We start from the raw sequence: 18114 nt of genomic DNA, 5'->3' as shown, positions 1-18114 counted from the left end.
GTGTACTTTTACAAAAAATGCGAATAGATTAGCCTCAGTTACCCTACAGAATGATTTAAAAAACAGACTTTCCTCAAAACAGCAATGGTGTTAATTGTCAGGCTCAGTAAGCTAGGATTTTTTTTTACTATTACTAAAACGCTTGCCTTTGATATAGCCAATATAAGAAACATATAAAAATGCCAAACTTGATGTTTGGCAAAAACCAAAGTTAACATTTATTATTAAATAAAGTGTTCAAACTGTTGTAAAGTTCCAAGTAGGTCAAGTGTTGGACAGATTTTGGGGAAACAGCACCAAAAAACAACATTATAAGATAAAATGACTCTTTGAAATGTACAGCAAGGATCATTTAATGGGAAGGGGAAACACAAAAAAAATCTGTAACATCCTCTGATACTTGTTTATTGTCCGGCAGACACAACCGCTGACTGGCGCCATGCAGGGCGCACACTGCGCTCTCCGTCAATACCATTATGTTGGAAGGGAACCCCCTGCTTTCAAACTTGGCTTAGTTTGCACTTCTCACTACACAACCTGACCAGCTTGAAAATGAGATATGTAGGCGGGTGGGAGCGGGAGAGGGAGGGAGATTGAACAGAGCGGCAGCGTGGAAACACAGGTAGTGTTCGATAGCAGCAGACCGCTGCTGCAGTGCGCTCCTCCAGAGCAGGTCGGTCCGCCGAGGGACAACATCCACTCAGCAGTGTGTAGGAGGAGGTGGAGGATACTGCTGCACACAAAGAAACAAGAGAACAAAACGTTGTCTGAATACAAATCATTCCGACTACAAATACTCTGAGAAAATGGCGTAGAATAGTAACGTGAACCGTATAAAAGCCCAACAAAATCAATATGTAGAAATATTTTTATCTTTGTAAATTCTACGTAAGACCAATGCAAGGAAGATCACACACAGCTCTGTTTTTCTCATTTCCAAAACCTACATGCTTTAAACTAGAATTATTATATTCAGTAGGAGATGCATCATTTAATTGATCTGCATGGGTCTACGCTGCAAAAACGTTCTAGATATGAGCATGGGGGGTTCTAGACAGGGGTCAACGGGGGGCCAGTGCCCCAGTAGATCATGTCCTGGCCCCTATTATAGGCCCTGTACTGAAGACATTATACTCAAAGAGATATGCGCTGGAATAGACATGGTTTGCTGATAGGTCCTTTGGATCTATTTCATTAGTTTTTTTCTTGACAAAATAAAACAATAAGGTGATAGGTACTGAGATAAGATTTCAGTTTTCATCTGCAAAATGTTTTTTTTTTTTTCAAAACAAATTGCTCTTATTTTTACGGCTGAATTTATCAGTTTTTCATGAGTTCTAATTCTGATTTTATAGAAAACAGTAATTTTAACTTAAAAAAGAAGTCAAAAATATGTAAAATTCCTAAATTATGAATGTATATTGACCTAATAAAAAATAACTTCAATTAAACATAATTGAATAGAGATTTAACTTCATGGAGCTATATTATTGAATCCCTTGCCCTGTGTTTTTATTTCATGCTTTTTTGGGCCCCATGAAGTCACGCTGGCCCCCTGGAACATTTGGTCTAGAACTGCCACTGGACATAAGTACAAATTTCTTAAATTAATTGTATTTAGCCTTAATTTCAGTAGGTAAATAAGATGATTTGCCAATGGAATCAGTATTTTTACTCTTATTATAAGATAATAAGATAATATGTACTTTAATAAGACAATGCAATTATTATTATTTTTTTTTTTTATGTAAATTGTCTTGTTCCATTGGCAAAGTTTCTCACTTACCCCTCAATTCAAGAACAAATGCACTTATTTAAAGAACAAAAAAAACGTATATAGATTTCAGTTTTTTGCACTGCAATAGTAGCAATTTTTTCAAACATGAAGCAACTGTGATGGTAGCTATTTATTTGAATGATGTATTTTTAAATGTGATTCAAAAACGGAAGAGTTGCTACATCTTTCTTTCATTTTTTGTCTAAATGTCAATATCTATTACTGAGTCCTCTCCTAAACCTGTTCTAGGAGGCAATCTCTTTAAAACCCCACCAAACTATATATACTTTTTGATAAAGAACGCACGCTGCATGTTGCTTTTCTCCACTTGCCCCTGCAGAAAAAGAGCTGCAACAGCAGAAAATCTGCCTGAACCCTGCATGCGCTGACTGGTCTTAGATCACTCCTTTTCTCCCCCGTCGCTCTTTGTCCCCTTGTATGAATATGTGAATAAAGATATTTCCCCACCAGGAGCTGTCAACGAGCGGGACAGCAAAGCCATTTAATCTTCCTATGACAGGAAAGGGGGGCTGAGGTCTGTCAACGGTAGCCGACAGAGGGAGAGAGAGAGAGAGAGAGACCCAGCACCGCCTCTGCTGCCTCTCCTGTTACAGCTCATGGATCGAGTTACGTGGCCGGGGAAAATGTTGCAGTAGCGCTAAGAGAGAGAGAGAGAAAGAGACTGCAGCATTGAAGGGGAGGCAACAGCAGCAGCAGCAGTCCCGAGCATCGCAGGTGAGAGGGAGGGGGAAAGAGCTGGAGGAGGAGGAGTGAGAGAATGCGGGACTCTTAGAAAGCCGCATCTCCTCTCGGTCCACCGCCGCTGCAAGCTTGCATCCATCAACCCCTCCATCCAGAGGACGGATTATTCCCAAACTGATATATATTGGGGGAGGCGGTCAACTCCAAAAAAAGGGGGAGACACAAGTTGTTTTTTTCCTTTTATTTCTGCGAGGAGAAAAGCTTTGAAGAAAGTCGCTCTCTTCTCCTAACTTGCGTAAAGGAATCTGAGCGCTTGGCACGTTGCTCCACTGCGGGAAACGCGCCTGGATTAGAAGGTAAGATAAAGATTCAACAGCAGCAAATAGAGCTTTGAATTTATAATTCAGCTTATTATTATTATTTGTTATTTTTCCGAACTGATCAGCGTTTCTATTTTTTTAATCATCCCTATCTTTTCTCGCTTCTTTTGTGTAGTGGTGCTGCATTGCAGTTTCTAAGTGAAAAGCCTCTGTCCCGAATGTGACCGGAATCAAAATAACTTCCCAACGGGTGTTATGAATTGATAAGAGCCTCTTCAGGATAGCTCTACGGTTTAAAGAGGGAAGCGGATTTAATCAAAGGTTGAAGAACAGCAAAGTAAGGATGGATTTTTTTTTACACCCTTAAAGATGGGAGTAAGACTGCAGAAATAATTTCATAGAAGTTGAAAACCCACCACTGAGTGTAGGAGGAGAGTTGGGGAAAAAAGAGAAGAAAGAAAGGATCTCCTGAAGTGAACTACACTAAAGCTTTTTTTTTTCCCGGACTCCAGTCCGCAGAGAGCGATAGAGAAGGTAAGAAAGGATAAATCAGACACCCACGCTGTGAAGCTGCACCAGACCGCAAAACACCAATAAACTAAGAGAGGAGCCCACCGCTGGGGGAGTGAGGAGGAAGAAAGCAAGAAGGAGCCATGCCGCGGCTTGGTGCAGTGCACTTAGTGGTGTTGCTGCTGCAGCTGCTGACTCAGCTACCGGCTGCAGACTCAGCTCTCCGGTACCGGGTGGCGGAGGAGGGCCCGCCGGATGTCAGAATCGGCAGCGTGGCCACCGATCTGGGCCTCACAGCGGGCACCGGCAGCGGGGATGTCACCTTCGCCCTGGAGAGCGGCTCTGAGTACTTCAAGATTGACAACGTGACAGGTGAGCTGACCACAGGCCCGCGACGCATAGACCGAGAGAAGCTCCCACAGTGTCAGATGATCTTTGACGAGAATGACTGCTTCTTGGACTTTGAGGTGTCAGTGATCGGGCCTCTGCAGAGCTGGGTAGATCTGTTTGAAGGCAGAGTTGTCATCACAGACATCAATGACAACACGCCTTCCTTCCCCTCACCTGTCCTGCAGCTCTCTGTGGAGGAAAACCGCCCCATTGGCACTCTGTACCTGCTCCCAACTGCCACTGACAGGGATTTTGGGCGGAATGGCATTGATCGCTACGAGCTTATCCAAGATAATGGAGCTGGGTCAAGTTCAACAAGGCGCACAGTAGGAGGAAACCCCATTACTAGAGTGGATGGACTTGACCGCAGGGGCAGAAGTGGTGATAGTGGAGGAGGAGCTAGGAGCACTGTGTTTGAGCTGCAAGTAGCGGACATACCAGATGGTGAGAAGCAGCCTCAGCTCATCGTGAAGGGCACACTGGATCGAGAGCAGAAGGACTCATATGAGCTGATCCTCAAAGTTCGAGATGGAGGAAACCCACCTCGTTCCTCTCAGGCTCTGCTCCGGGTTTCTATCACTGATGTGAATGACAACAGCCCACAGTTTGAGAGGTCCACATATGAAGCTGAGATGACTGAAAATGCTCCTCCTGGTACACCTGTTCTCCAGGTCAGAGCTTCTGATCGAGACATCGGAGTGAATGGGCAGGTGGAGTACGTTTTTGGAGCTGCCACTGAGAATGTCAGGCGACTTCTGCGCCTGGATGAGGCCACTGGTTGGCTGAGTGTTCTTCACAGGATTGACAGGGAGGAGGTGGCGCAGCTGAAGTTCACAGTGATGGCCAGGGACCGGGGTCAGCCTCCCCGGACTGACCGCACCACAGTGGTTTTGGCTGTGCGGGATGAAAACGACAATGTTCCAGTTGTAGAGATCAGAAAGATCGGGCGGATTCTGGTCCGGGATGGGGCGGCACTGGTGCCAGAGAATGTTCTGGTGGACACACCTGTAGCTCTCGTTCAGGTGTCTGACCGGGACCAGGGGGAGAATGGGGCGGTGACCTGCACGGTCGTAGGAGATGTCCCATTTACTCTGAAGCCAGCCGGCGAAACGCTCCTCCCACCCCCACCTGCAGATGAAGCCTTTGACAGGTAAGCCAAACTAGTGGTAACTATTAAAAGTAGCAGTGCACACCAAGCGGGCTTAAAATTATGCCCAGCTTGGACATATTGACCAAGAAATGGTTTCTAACACCTTTTATAATGAGGTAGAGTAGCTTGTTTGTTCCATAAGACATGATGCAACAAGGAGCCTTTTTCCAGTTAAATAGTTATCCTTCATTTTTTTTTTTTTTGCTTTTACTGATGAATTTGTCCAGCAATAAAAATTTGGCACGCAATCAAACACAAATCCTTATGTTTGCTCATTCCTCTTGCTTTCAACACATCTACATTGAGCACACAACAGTCCCCTGCTGTCGAATCCATCCCAACTACTTACAGGTGCCACAATAATGAGAAAATCAGTACTTTTACTTAATCTGTCAGAGGTCTTAACGCCATCCCCGATCTGGGCATCCTGAATTGTTGCTAACAGATGAATCGAGGCCACGTTGGTTTTCAGCTATTAATTCCTTCAGTGCACTTAATCAATAAGTCTAGAACAGATAATAAATCTCCTGGGAAGCTGCTTAGATATTTCAAAGTGTGTGTATCTGAAAACCCATTCCATCAATGGTTTTGGTTTTAAACAAATGCTGAAAATGAGGACTTTAATGAAAAATTTAGAATTACACATATTATGGTTGAAAAAGCTGCATTACATACCATATTGAAATTGGCACCAAGTGTTTTAAAACTGAATACTGTAAACTGATATAGCCGAAAGGGTTTTCCACTAGTTTAAGTTAGAGCTGAGTATTAGTAATAATAGTAATATATGGTCTATTATATAGTAATAGACCATTCACGCTATTTACCATACATGCAACTAAAAGGAAAAAGATCATCAATGAAGTTTTTAATAAAAGGGGTTGTACTTTTTTAATGAATTGTAATGTCATGCATACATAAAGATGATATATCTGACCTCTTTTCTCAAGTTTTGCTGTTTCCACTCACAGAAAGCATAATTTCTACACCCTTCCACCTGTTTTCTTTTTTCTTTTTCTCTTTAAAAAAAAGAGTGCTTGAATAACTATATGAAAATGTAATTTGATCTTGGTTCAAGGAGTGTCACTCATCCGCTAATGCTACAGAGTAGTTAGGCTGTCATCCCTTCTATAAACTTCTGTTAGAAATATTCTGTGCAGGTGAAGGGATTTACATTTTTTAATGTCACTTTTGCCTCACAGGCTCTAAATGTCAATTCTCTTCAGTCATTTGTGAGAACATTGCCTAAAGGCGTGAGGGGAAGGAGTCAAGCTCCCTTTGTGTTATTAACAGTCCTCAAATACTGTTGACCTGTACAATGAGGCTTGTAATATTGAGTCTTTGCATATTCATTTGTAAAGAAATTTCCTGAAGCTTAAATCATAGGATTAATCTAACGCAAAATTGATTACAGTAATCTGGTTAAACAGTCACAGTCATATTTATTTCACTAATAATGTCTCTTCTCTGATCTCATCAGTGTGTTTTGGTGTTTAAAAATATTATAAATTAATGTTATTTGCTCAATAAAATATATTTTTACTGAATAGTATAATCAACTCTATAGATACTGTATGAATTTATTAAACATTGTAGTTTATTACTAAAGATCAAAATATGATGACCAGTTCCTGGCAGTTACATACTGGATTTATTAAGGACATATTAACAAATGTCTCAATTAGTTCAACATGGTTGGAAACTTAAAATCCCTAATTTTAACTAAATCAGTGTTTCCAAAAGTTTTTTCTATTTTAGGATTGGTAATGTAAAACAGCATTGGACATTATTTGACCAATTAAGTGATTAAAGTCAAATACTTCAAAAAGAGGCATATTAGGGATTTTGTTTCACTACATTAAGTAACAAGACAGATATTATCTTGTTACTTATTCAGTATTGTTGACATCTTTCCTTTCATCTGTCTCCACAGAAACAAGAAGAAGTATTTCTTACATACGTCAGCCTTGCTGGATTATGAGGCCACAAAAGAGTACAGTGTAACCATTGTTGCAGTAGATTCTGGCAGTCCCAGTCTATCCAGTAACAGCTCATTGATGGTGCGGGTGGTAGACATCAACGATCATGCCCCAATCTTTGCCCAGAGCAATGTGGAGGTCCACTTTGCTGAAAATAATGGACCTGGTGAAAGGGTGGTCACTGTTGTAGCTACAGATGCAGACAGTGGAAAAAATGCTGAAATTGCATATTCCTTGGATCCTGGGTCTAACGGACCCTTTTACATAGATGCAGATAATGGTGATATCAGAGCTACAGGGACCCTGGACCGGGAACAACAAGAAAGGTATGAGTTGAGAGTAATTGCCAAGGACAAAGGAACACCTTCTTTGCAAGGCTCTGCAACTGTTCTTGTACAGGTAACTGATCGCAATGACAATGCACCAAAGTTTGTTCAAGAGATCTTCACATTCTATGTGAAGGAGAACCTACTTGCCAACAGTCCTGTCGGCATGGTAACAGTCACTGATGCTGACGAAGGTGAAAATGCTGAGCTTAGCCTCTTTGTTGAGGTAGATGGGGTTGGGGCAGACACAAAGACAGGGGAAAAAGTGGAAGGAGAAGATGGCGGAAACGAGCAAGAAGAGCTATTCTCCATTGAGAACAACACCGGAACAATCTTTTCAGCTGCATCCTTTGACCGTGAAAAGCTTTCCACCTACACCTTCCGCGTTAGGGCCGTGGATGGAGGGGAGCCACGCAAAACTGCCACCGCCACTGTCTCGCTATTTGTGACCGATGAAAACGACAATGCACCTTCAATAACCTCTCCTGCCAATGAATCCTACACGCTCCTACCACCTGCCAGCAGTGCCCGCACCATTGTCAGGACTGTAACAGCCATAGACTCAGACACTGGCCCAAATGCAGAACTCCACTATGCATTGGTGGGAGGAAATCCCTTTAGACTTTTTGAAATTGGCCAAACTAATGGAGTAATCACCCTGGCAGAACCTTTGGAGCGACGCCACAGAGGTTTGCATCGCCTTGTTGTACGAGTCAACGACAGTGGAATCCCCTCCCTTTGTGCGACGGCACTGGTTCACGTCTTCATCAATGAGAGTTTGGCAAATGCCACCCTAGTGGATGCACAGGTAATTTTTATGTTTTTTGATTAATTTATGCTATAACAAACCCAATTTGAAATCCTTTCCCAGACATGCAAGCTTTAAAAAGCTTATAGTATTATCAAGAAATTATCTCAGTAACTATTCTGTCATAACTTGCAATTTCACACTGATAGCCTGACTGCTAAAAAGAGTGGTGATGATTGGTCTGGCACAAAGTATTTAGTTTCTCGGGGAAATAACTAGCTAACTGCAGTGGTGTAGCTTTTACAGTGTTCTGATTTTCTACAATGACTAGACACATAATTCAGTGTTTTTGTTCCAGATAGAGAACACTGTTTCCACAGGCAATCTGCTTTGTAGTTTAGACAGTTCCTGGAGCGTGTTCTTTGTCCAGCATGCATTGTTGTAATGGGTATGTGGTTAGAATCACTGTTATGACTGAAGTGGTTCGTTTTTTATGGTACATTGAGCTCAGAGCTGAGAGCTTTAGGTGTGGCTGTGTTAGTATATGTGTGTGTGTCAAAGTAAGAGAGAGAGTGAGAAAGAGGGCGCATTAGGGTTAAGTCTTTTGGAGAAGCAAGAGGGAAAGAGATGAGCCCTGTCCCAGTTTTGCAGTTGTAACTGAGCATATTGAAGTACATTTGAACATTTAAATAGATGTAAAAGTTAAGGAGTGGATCCTATATTTTTGAATATTTACAAGCTTTTGAGGTCAGCAGTGAACACTGCAGGGTCAGTATTTGTTCAGCAATATATATATTTATTTTGCAAAAAGGGTCGTAAAAAGTATTTGCTGTTATAATTGCATGTGTCCATATGTTCTTGAACAGAAAACCAACATTAAATTAGATCCATGCCATCTGCAGAGGTAACTGATAAACTTCAGAGACATTACTAAGATACTAGAAATAACTAGAACATTATGTGTTTCAATTCGGGCTATGCCTTGCTGTTTAAATCCTTCCCCTTGCTCTGCCCTCACATTAATTTTATCTCCCTCCCATTATGGTTTAAAACTGTTCAATTAAGCTATAAATGCTGGCAGGTTATAGTTACTAAAGCTTAATCTCTGGTGTGAAAAACAGGTAATTTGTATTGACTTATAATTAAATTGTCTCAATGGTCTTGTAGTTCCTTTGTTTGTTCCTGAAAACACAGCGCTAGTGGTTTCAAGTTGCACTTCAAACTTAGTTTTTAACACTTTATTCATGCGTGCTCCAAGTAGAGGATCGTTAACGTTCAGGTATTGGCAGACAACATATGCAGAAAGATAAACCCTTTACTAGCTCACAGCCATCCTCAACAAAGGTGCAATTCAATGTAACTTATTAACATTTTTAATGTGATAGCCCATATTGAAGAACTATTTAACCAAGAAGAAATACAGGAATTCAAGGTTTTATTGTTTTCTTTTAAAAAATAAAACTCTAAAATCGGTTGTACTGATTTGTATTCAGCTCCTTATAATATAGAAACCCTTATTTTAATTAAGTGCTCTCAACTACCCATGGAAGTCCACTTGTCTATAATTTGTTTTATCTCACCATCATGCCAGCTGTTTGGTGAAGCCCTCATTGGACTTCTGGAGAAAATTACTGAATAAATAGTATCACAAAGACAAGGGAAGTAAAGTACAGGTACAGATCTTCCAGGATATGGCTATCCACCTCAACTGGGAGGGCATGAAAAGATAGATTGAGCGAGATATAAGGTAGTCTGAGAAGAAAACCTCAAAGGAAAAGTCCAGTCACATTCAGAATTCAGACTTCATATTGTTCAATAAATGATAAGTGTTTTTAATTAAGAGTAGTTCTCATTTGAATGTGCTTTACTGGAGGCATCCAAGTTCATCAAAGAACTCTACTGCCACCTACCGGTTTATGGCGTCATGGTGTGGTATGGGCAGTTAAGCAAGTCCCAATGTCTCTCAATATCTCATCTCATTCAAAGTCATCTTGAAAACATTCTTCTTTGAAATGTTGGCTACATATTACGTGTTTCTGTCTCTGGCCAGAAGTTCAATGGCAAATCCTCCATCTTCAAATTGGCAATCCAATGACAAACCCGTCCTTGGTGGATCATGAATTGGAAAGGTGAAATAAAATTTTTTTTTCCCTTTTATCCGATGTATTGCAACATCCAACTGCCATGCACGTGGGCATTGTCACTTTAGCTATAGCTCTTCTTAATTTCAATGGCGAAGTCCTCTCGAAATCCAAAAGAACTGTTGTTGATTGCAGGTGTGTATAGAAGTTCCCATTGATTTTGCTTGTAAGGCGGGGAGAAGATGCTATTCCCCTGCCGGAAGATGTCAGGAGTGAGGTGTTACTATATTTGGGCAAAAATGACTCAGTCTTTATTATTTTAATTTTTTTACTAATAAATGCTAAATTCATTAAATCACTGCAAACTTATTAGTTTTAGGTATAGATAATGATCCATTGATCGTTCCTTGCTGACCGGACTTTTCCTTTAAAGACTTGAATAGTGGTTCAACTTCCTTCAATGAAAACACATTTAAATGTATAAACAGAGCTAGATTTGAATAGTTAGGTCAGAGAATACTGAAGATGTTATTGGGGTCAGTCCAAATTAAGACCTCTGTCCACTTGGGAATCTGGATTGAACAGTCCAAAAACACAATTCAATTTTATTCAGCTGGATCCATTTCCCGAAGAAGGCTTAAAGTTTATAATCAAGATGTGCAATGATGCTACTCGGGACATATTAGTAGTTTTGTTTTGTTTAAAATGGGACGAAATGGTACATTTTCAGTTTGGACTTAAAATGACCTAAGGGCTGCAAAGACTTGACAGACGAAAGAATACAGTTCCACAGTCCAGGCGCTGCCACAGGTAAAGCTCTATCGCCTCTGGATATTAGCCTGGATTTATGGACAGCCATCAGACTGGTTGGCTGATCTCAGGGCTCTCGCTGGAGTGTAGGGCTGACACAGCTCACTCAGACAAGATGAGCCCATAGAGTTTAGACACCTAAATCAATCTATAAAATATTACATTTCAGCCCAAATTCAGCAGGAAACAAGTGAAGAGTGGACAAAAGAGTGGTCATAGATGTACGGCTCTTTGTTTTGTTCAGTCAGGTTGGCTAAAGTATTTTGGACACTATAGTTAGTTATCTGAAGTCAGACCAAGAAAGATGGAAGTTAGTCTTTGCAAGGGGCCACACCTGGGAAAAACTGGCCCTAATGAAAGTGATGATTTATTTATTTGAACTTAAACATTAGATGAACCATTACACGAGGATTTTTTTTTTTTACTTTGCAGCACAATAATTTTAGAGGATACAAAAAGGAAGAATACTGTCTTAGATTTAAAGAAAAACTCACATTAGAGAGATACTTTTTTTCCAGAAGGTATAGCCTTCCGTAAAACTAAGACAAAAAGAAAAAAACAAGAAATAGAGTTTAGTTGCTTTTCATTTGATTCACACAAATGACCATAGCTGTACAGTTTAAAAACACTTTTATCACAGCCAATAAACATTTTTCTTGCTGTTGTGATGCTGTGGACTGTAGAATGAAAATTGACTCACTTTTGAAGTATGAAGTGGCTTGATACCTTATTTTCACCCCCTGAGGCGTTCCCAAAGGCAGCAAAGATTACAAAATCCAGGAGCACAGGAATTATGTAAAAATATGTTTGCTCCTTAGAGTTTGTACAGTTTGTTGACTGTCACACACAAATGAGTAAAACCTGCTTTGTAGGCTTTAGAAGTAATCGGGATCCATGAATAAGACTTTAAAGGAAATGTTACCTTTGAGTGAAAGAGAATGTGTTCAGTAATGCCACAATCTCCTTTTGAATAAAGAGAAACAAGTAAGGACAGATAGCAGTTGTATCATTTCATCACTAGCTATTAAGAAGAGCACTTCTTGCATGTGACACTGAGAAGAAGAAAGAAGGAAAATCAAGGATGTGAGGATTAGAAGAGAACATTTAGTAAGAGGTAGAATTATCTGCAGCGTGCCTAAATGGCTGCAGCTATTAAATCAAACAATAGGGTGTAATATGGCTAAGCTGGTCTGAAAGCCACCATTGAGTACAACATGCACAGTTTAGTTTGATTGTAGGAAGGAACTTGGTGGCGTAATTGAGTAGAAGTCACTTAAGACAGAATACCTCCATCTCATAATGAAGTCAAACTGGGTGGTGGACGGATGCCAGATGCAATTAGGGAATGAAAACGGCTGCTACTGCTGCAGCACGGTGGCAGAAAATTACTCTGCTCTTTTCTATCTAACCGTCCTGGGCGAACCACATGTTTAGTAATTATCTGTAATATTATGCTGCAGGCTTCGAGTTTGAGAAAGAGAAAATTGACATTGTGGTCCTTGTGTGTCATTGTTGTCATTTTGATACCTTTGAGGAACTCTGCATATGAAAGCCACGCTGCATGGATAAGTAGCTTGGGGCTTTTGTACTTGTATTAAAGGTTCCTGTGCAGTATGGAAAAGTCTGGAATTTCATTAGAATTTTTCCATGTCTGAGGTGTACGGTAATAAAAACAGGGTAAGGAGTAGGGGTGTGGGAAAAAAATTGTTTTGGCAATATATCGTGATATTCGGCTGCCCAATATAATATCGATCTTTCACTTCTTAGTATCGATTAAAAAAAAAATGGTTACATAAAACATTGATGGGAAAATGGGCTACCTCTGTACAACCACTCTGGCAGAAAGCGCTGTGGAGCCCTTTAACTGTGCATGCAGCACCAAATCTGTATTTGAGGCAGTCACAGTGGAAGAAAACCCCTAATAACATGGATAATAATACCTAATCAATATTTTCTGATGAAAATATACAGCACTTGCTGTTTTATCTCATAATTTGATTTTGATAGCCGGGGAAAATATTGCAATATATAGTGATACTGCAATATTGTGATAATATCGTATCGTGACCCAAGTATCGCGACATGTATCGAATCGCAACACTCATGCCAATACTCACCTCTAGTAAGGAGCATTTTTATCTATTCCCATACCTAATTTTATTTAACATTGTATTCCATCATTCTTTTTTGTCCATCAATCCACCCACCAATCAATTTTTTTCCAGATCCAATCCAATAGCGATACCTGTGCTGAACGGATCGACCAGTATCCGATACCGATCCAATTCAACTGTTAAATGCATGAACCATATATCTTGCCATCTTACAGAAGGCTTTAGCCTTGACATAAACATAGCTAAAAGTTGACAAAATAACCCAGTAATGAATTTTATTTATATTATTTATTTAAAAAGTAAGCAGAAAAAAGAAAGAAATAACAGTTCGATGTAAAATGTAATTGATTCAATCTCCAGTAGCCAATATAAAATCATTGATATCTGATGCAGCTAGTTAGTCAATATTGCAGCGGATATCCAATTCAGGTATCAGCATCTATCTATCCTTCCATCTCCTCACATTTTTCTAATATTTGCCAATTTTTTTTTTTTTTTTTACTAACCTATTCCAGGAAGTGTGGTCACTCTGACTTATTGTATAATATTTATATGGGAATATAGGCAAAAAAGAAGAACTAAGAACTCTAGAACTTTTGGTCAGCAAACATTTAAGATTTTGATATAAAACGGTGAAATAACCCTTCGAACTAATTCTTAGATGGTAATCTCTCTCTCTTAAGATGTTCATTTATTTTTTTGTTTTTCTTATTGTATTCCTGTCAGATATCTACTCTATCTTCAGTGTAGCTCTGGTGGTGCTTGGTCCTATGGCGGGTATCTGCAGTAGGAGTGAAAGAGATGCTAAGTCCAGCAAGTGGAAAGCACACACAGCAGAATCAAAGAATCCTCTGGGATTCCGGGCTGTATCAAAGGACTGGAAACTTACAGTTCCCTGAGTGTGCCTATAGACATACTGTAGAGCTTTTGTGAACTTGGCCCTTGATGTGTTACTACTTTTTTGGCACATTCTCCCACACAGAAGTTTACGTACATACCTATAATGTACATTTTTACACTATTAATGCTTCAAGTATGCCTGTACATTCCACTTGTTCTGAGCTCTCACAAAGCATCTGTGTGCGTGAAGCTTTGTTTTTGCACTTTTTTCACCCCAAGTGGGAAAAGAAAGGCACGTTGAGGATGCCCAGCAGAATGAGAATAGATGGTATTACTGCAGGCACCAAGGGGGAGTAGCGGGGCTATGATGGGAAGAGCAGAGCCTGGCAGAGAGGCATCTTTGCAGTGGAAGCAGAACAATGGACTAAAACAAACGCAACTCACTAACAATGAAACTCAACTCAGAAATAGATGAGGTTGAAACTATGAACACAGAACAGTGTCACTCTGAGCTGTGGGGGGAAGCAAGAGGAAAAGAGGGCAATAATGTAGCTCCTCTGTATGTGTCTCGGATAATATAATAAGCCAGTTCCACGATGCAGTCGTGTAAGCAAATTCTCTGCTGTATTACTAATGCAGCAGCTTGTGCAAAACTTATTTTACTCGGCCACTTCAAAGTACGGTGGCTCAGTCACTCTCCTGTACATTCCTGCGAGCCTTATTACCAGGCACTCTTATTTGCTGCAGGGATTATAAGAGTCTGTCATTCCTCACCCAGCCAGGCCAAAGACTTTGTCATTTGAGCTCACAGACAAGGTGCAGGCTGCAGAATGAGCCGTCTAGCGAACAGTCAGCTTACACTTGGTGCAAATTTGTGTAGATCATGCATATGCATCAGCGCCTGAGTTTATATTGGGGTCCTCATAATGATTATAACGAACAAAGTTTTCACAGGATATCTTCTGTGAAGAACTCTGCAGCCTCAATTTCTGCTGTTGAGAAAGTCACAATAAAGTGTAATGAGTGCGTTTTTGGTTCAGCATAACCCACTTTCTTTTAATGATGCTTTTACAAGTCTACAAGCGTGCCTCTGTGTGTGTCTACTTGTTTTTGTGACAGAATTGGTTAACAATCTTTCCTGGTACAGTTACCTATCTTCTTGAGGGTTTTGAGTATTCTGTACCAAAACGAGTCCTAATCCAGTAGCTCATCGTTTTTAGGGTTTGAGCTTGTCTTAATTAACCTTAGCTTAGATTTATAACAGTTATTGACTAGTATTAATAGGGTTAGTAAATAGGGACTGTTCAAAAATATAAGAGTTCATGCTGGTGTCTCCACAATAATTTATGCAAATTATTTAATGGATCTCTAATGAAGCTGAATTCAAAACTGTGAATCCACTTGTAGTGGAATAGGTAATATCATGCAATGAGCAAGTTTAGGTTTTAATAGAACCCACTTTCTTCTAATAAATGATTTTAAGTGTTAAAGCCTGCTTTGAAAGTGTGATTTTGGTGCATTAGAGATGGGAAGAGACGCAAGGTTAGTGGTTTGCAAGGATTTGACTTGGGCACCCCTGCTTTAAAGTTCAGATCATTAATTTTTGAAACCAAACTGATAATGGGATGATTTAAAAAAAAAGCAGTTTTCAGATAACTGAAATTTCATATAAAAAGCTATTTCCCCATGAACATTAGAATAGGTCAATTTTACATCATGCATTTGTAAAATTGACCTCTAGCCCGTTATCATGACTGTGCAAAAACTTTGACCCACTCTTCTTTGCAGAATTGTCTTATGCAGCCACATTAGGGGGTTTAGAGCACAAACAGCCTCTTCAATCAGATTTAAATCCAGACTTTGCATAGGTAACACCAACATTTTATTTATTTATGTATTTATTTATTTGTTTATTCTTTAATTTGTTCATTTGACATTTTTTTTGTTTAATTGCTGGTTTGTTGTCCTTGATAAATCAAGAGGATTAAGCTTAATGTATAAAACTGATATCTGGACATTGCTTATGATTTACTGGTTGAAGAGGTTTGGGGTTATATGGAGGGTAAGTCAGATGACTAGCTGATGTAATTTTTAAAAGGGTTCTAAATTCTTGGAAGCTTTATCACTGTTCCTTGTTTTGTTTTTTTTTAGTTTCACTGTTATTTGCTGAAGTCTCAAAGCCATAGACTGACTTTTAAATCCTTTTCCAGTTTGATAGATGTCACTAATTTTATATCTTGTTTCTTTTGAATTTCTTTTTATCAATGTGGAATATTGCTTGTCAAGTTTATTTGACCAACATCCTGTTAATAACTGATTAAAGCAATTACTTTGTTTATTTTTATATTTATTTATATTTTATATTCATTTTTTAAAAGGTGACTTTTCAATTTACTTCAATCTTCTTTCTCTGATGTTAACATTTCAGTTACACAAAGAAAGCAAAAATGCAAAAACCTTTCAAAAAGGAAAATACTTTATTTTAACAGGACTGTACATGTTGATGATAAATTGATTATAAGGCAGAATAAAATTACTCAAATGAAGTAAAGTCACTACAGCATCCTTAAAGGAAGAGAAACACAAACGTTTGTCTACGTGTTTGGCCCATATCCTTTCTTAATTGGATGTTATTTATCACCAAATGAAAACACTATATAACATTTCTTCTCGTTACAGATTTTGAAATGGATTTACACAGATTTGCTCTATAACAAAAAAAGCTATTAGCTTACAGAGCAAACGGAAGACCCTAAGATGGACAAAAGAAAAAGAGCTTAAAATTCCTCACATTGAGCATTACATGTTTTAAACAGCCTCCTCGTAGTCTATCCATTCAATTCTTTGTGAAAAAATTGTGAAAACTAATCCTTAACCAATCCACGCCTACACTGTCGCTTACAAAAGGGATATTGTTTATTGATGAGACAGTAGATGTGTTTGTGCCTTAGGATGTAGTCATTGTCTGCCTCTTGCCTTTGTTTTCACATTTATTTACTGTTTTTGCTTCTTTAGTTCTCCTAGCTACTCCTGACCTCAGTGTCTAAAATTTCCTCTGATTTTTAAAATCAGATTAAAGGCAGTCTAATCCTGTTCATTTCTCATACCCGCTGTGTGATGTAATAAACGTGAAGAATTACAGGCGCAACCTGAAATGCCTGAACTTGGAGGCAAAAGCAATTACATATTTAGTGACACTCTTATGTTTCTGGGAATAACTGAGAAGCTCCCACACTAAACAGAATGATAAGTTTAATTATGATGAAGATGCTGTTTGATGTGTCTCTGCGGCTCACACCAACTGTGCCATCATTTCAAAATGTTATTCTGGGATTTTTCTTTGCTTTTAGTACTGTGCACTTGGTTTTATCTTATTTCTCTTCTTTTTCTCTCTATTGCAGGTTGCCCGCAGCCTGATGGCCCCTCTGTCTCTAGACATTGCAGGGGACCCAGACAGTGAACGTGCATTTGGAAAGCAGCGCCTCAGTGTTGCGATTGGCATCCTCGCGGGAGCTGCAGCAGTCATCCTGGTGATTCTCCTTGTGGTAACTGCCAGGCAGTGTGGCGCTCAGGGTAAGAACGGCTATGAGGCTGGTAAAAAAGAGCCAGAGGAAGACTTCTTCAGTCCTTCTGGGGCTCAACCACAAGCCAGCAGAGGCAGTGGTTCCGACCGTGGTCGGAAGCCGCGAAGAGACAAGCGTGGCGGAGGCAGTGGCAGTACAGTCGGAGGTGTAGGGAAGTCAGACAGGTCTCTATACAGTGGCATCGTCACCGTCAATGGCTTGCGTCGCCACGTCAATGATGATGATGACGAGGAACTAAGCAGTGCCAGTGAGCGCCTAGCAGCTCGCTACTGTGCTATGGAAGGGGACCCTGGTAGCCCAAGAATGGGCGGCGGCAGAAGACACCAGTCAAGCCCAGATCTGGCCAGACACTACAAATCTAGTTCACCTCTCCCTGCAGTGAATCTCCAGCCTCATTCACCCCCAGCCGAGGGAAAGAAGCACCAGGCGGTCCAGGAGCTTCCTCCCTCAAACACCTTTGTGGGCAGTGGTGGATGCGTGGGGAGTGCCGGCTCCAGTAGCAGCAGCACAGGAGGTAGTGGCAACGCAGACGCCATGTCCCTGGGATCAGACCAGTGCTCAGATTACAGCTGCCAGGCTGCGAACAAGTACAGCAAACAGGTAGGAGTCCTGACCAAAGAGACATGCTGTGAATTCCCCATATGGATTTAAATTTTGATACAATTTTCAGTGCCTTGCAAACTTTACATTAAAACCATATACTATAATGTTTATCATGAAAATATTTAGCCAGAGATCAGCTCAAATAGTGCCTAGTGGTGAATAGTGCATAGTATAGCATAG

General features: G+C 40.1%; 1 protein-coding gene across 1 annotated transcript in view; it reads left to right on the top strand.

The window, feature by feature from the left end:
* The first annotated feature begins 2416 nt into the window (after positions 1-2416).
* Positions 2417-18114, top strand: part of pcdh7a (protocadherin 7a) — a 64532-nt gene continuing 48834 nt past the window's right edge. Inside the window, exons 1-4 of the mRNA XM_038271020.1 lie at positions 2417-2835; positions 2975-4849; positions 6783-7962; positions 17149-17931. Coding sequence (XP_038126948.1) covers positions 3453-4849; positions 6783-7962; positions 17149-17931 — 3360 coding nt within the window. The 5' untranslated portion in view covers positions 2417-2835; positions 2975-3452. The remainder of the gene's footprint in view (positions 2836-2974; positions 4850-6782; positions 7963-17148; positions 17932-18114) is intronic.

Source organism: Cyprinodon tularosa, unplaced genomic scaffold, assembly GCF_016077235.1.
Source record: "Cyprinodon tularosa strain WSP-4 unplaced genomic scaffold, ASM1607723v1 ctg788, whole genome shotgun sequence".
In the NCBI taxonomy this organism is placed as follows: domain Eukaryota; kingdom Metazoa; phylum Chordata; class Actinopteri; order Cyprinodontiformes; family Cyprinodontidae; genus Cyprinodon; species Cyprinodon tularosa.
The sequence above is the reverse complement of the archived record's forward strand: the minus strand, read 5'-3'. Positions and strand labels throughout refer to the sequence as shown.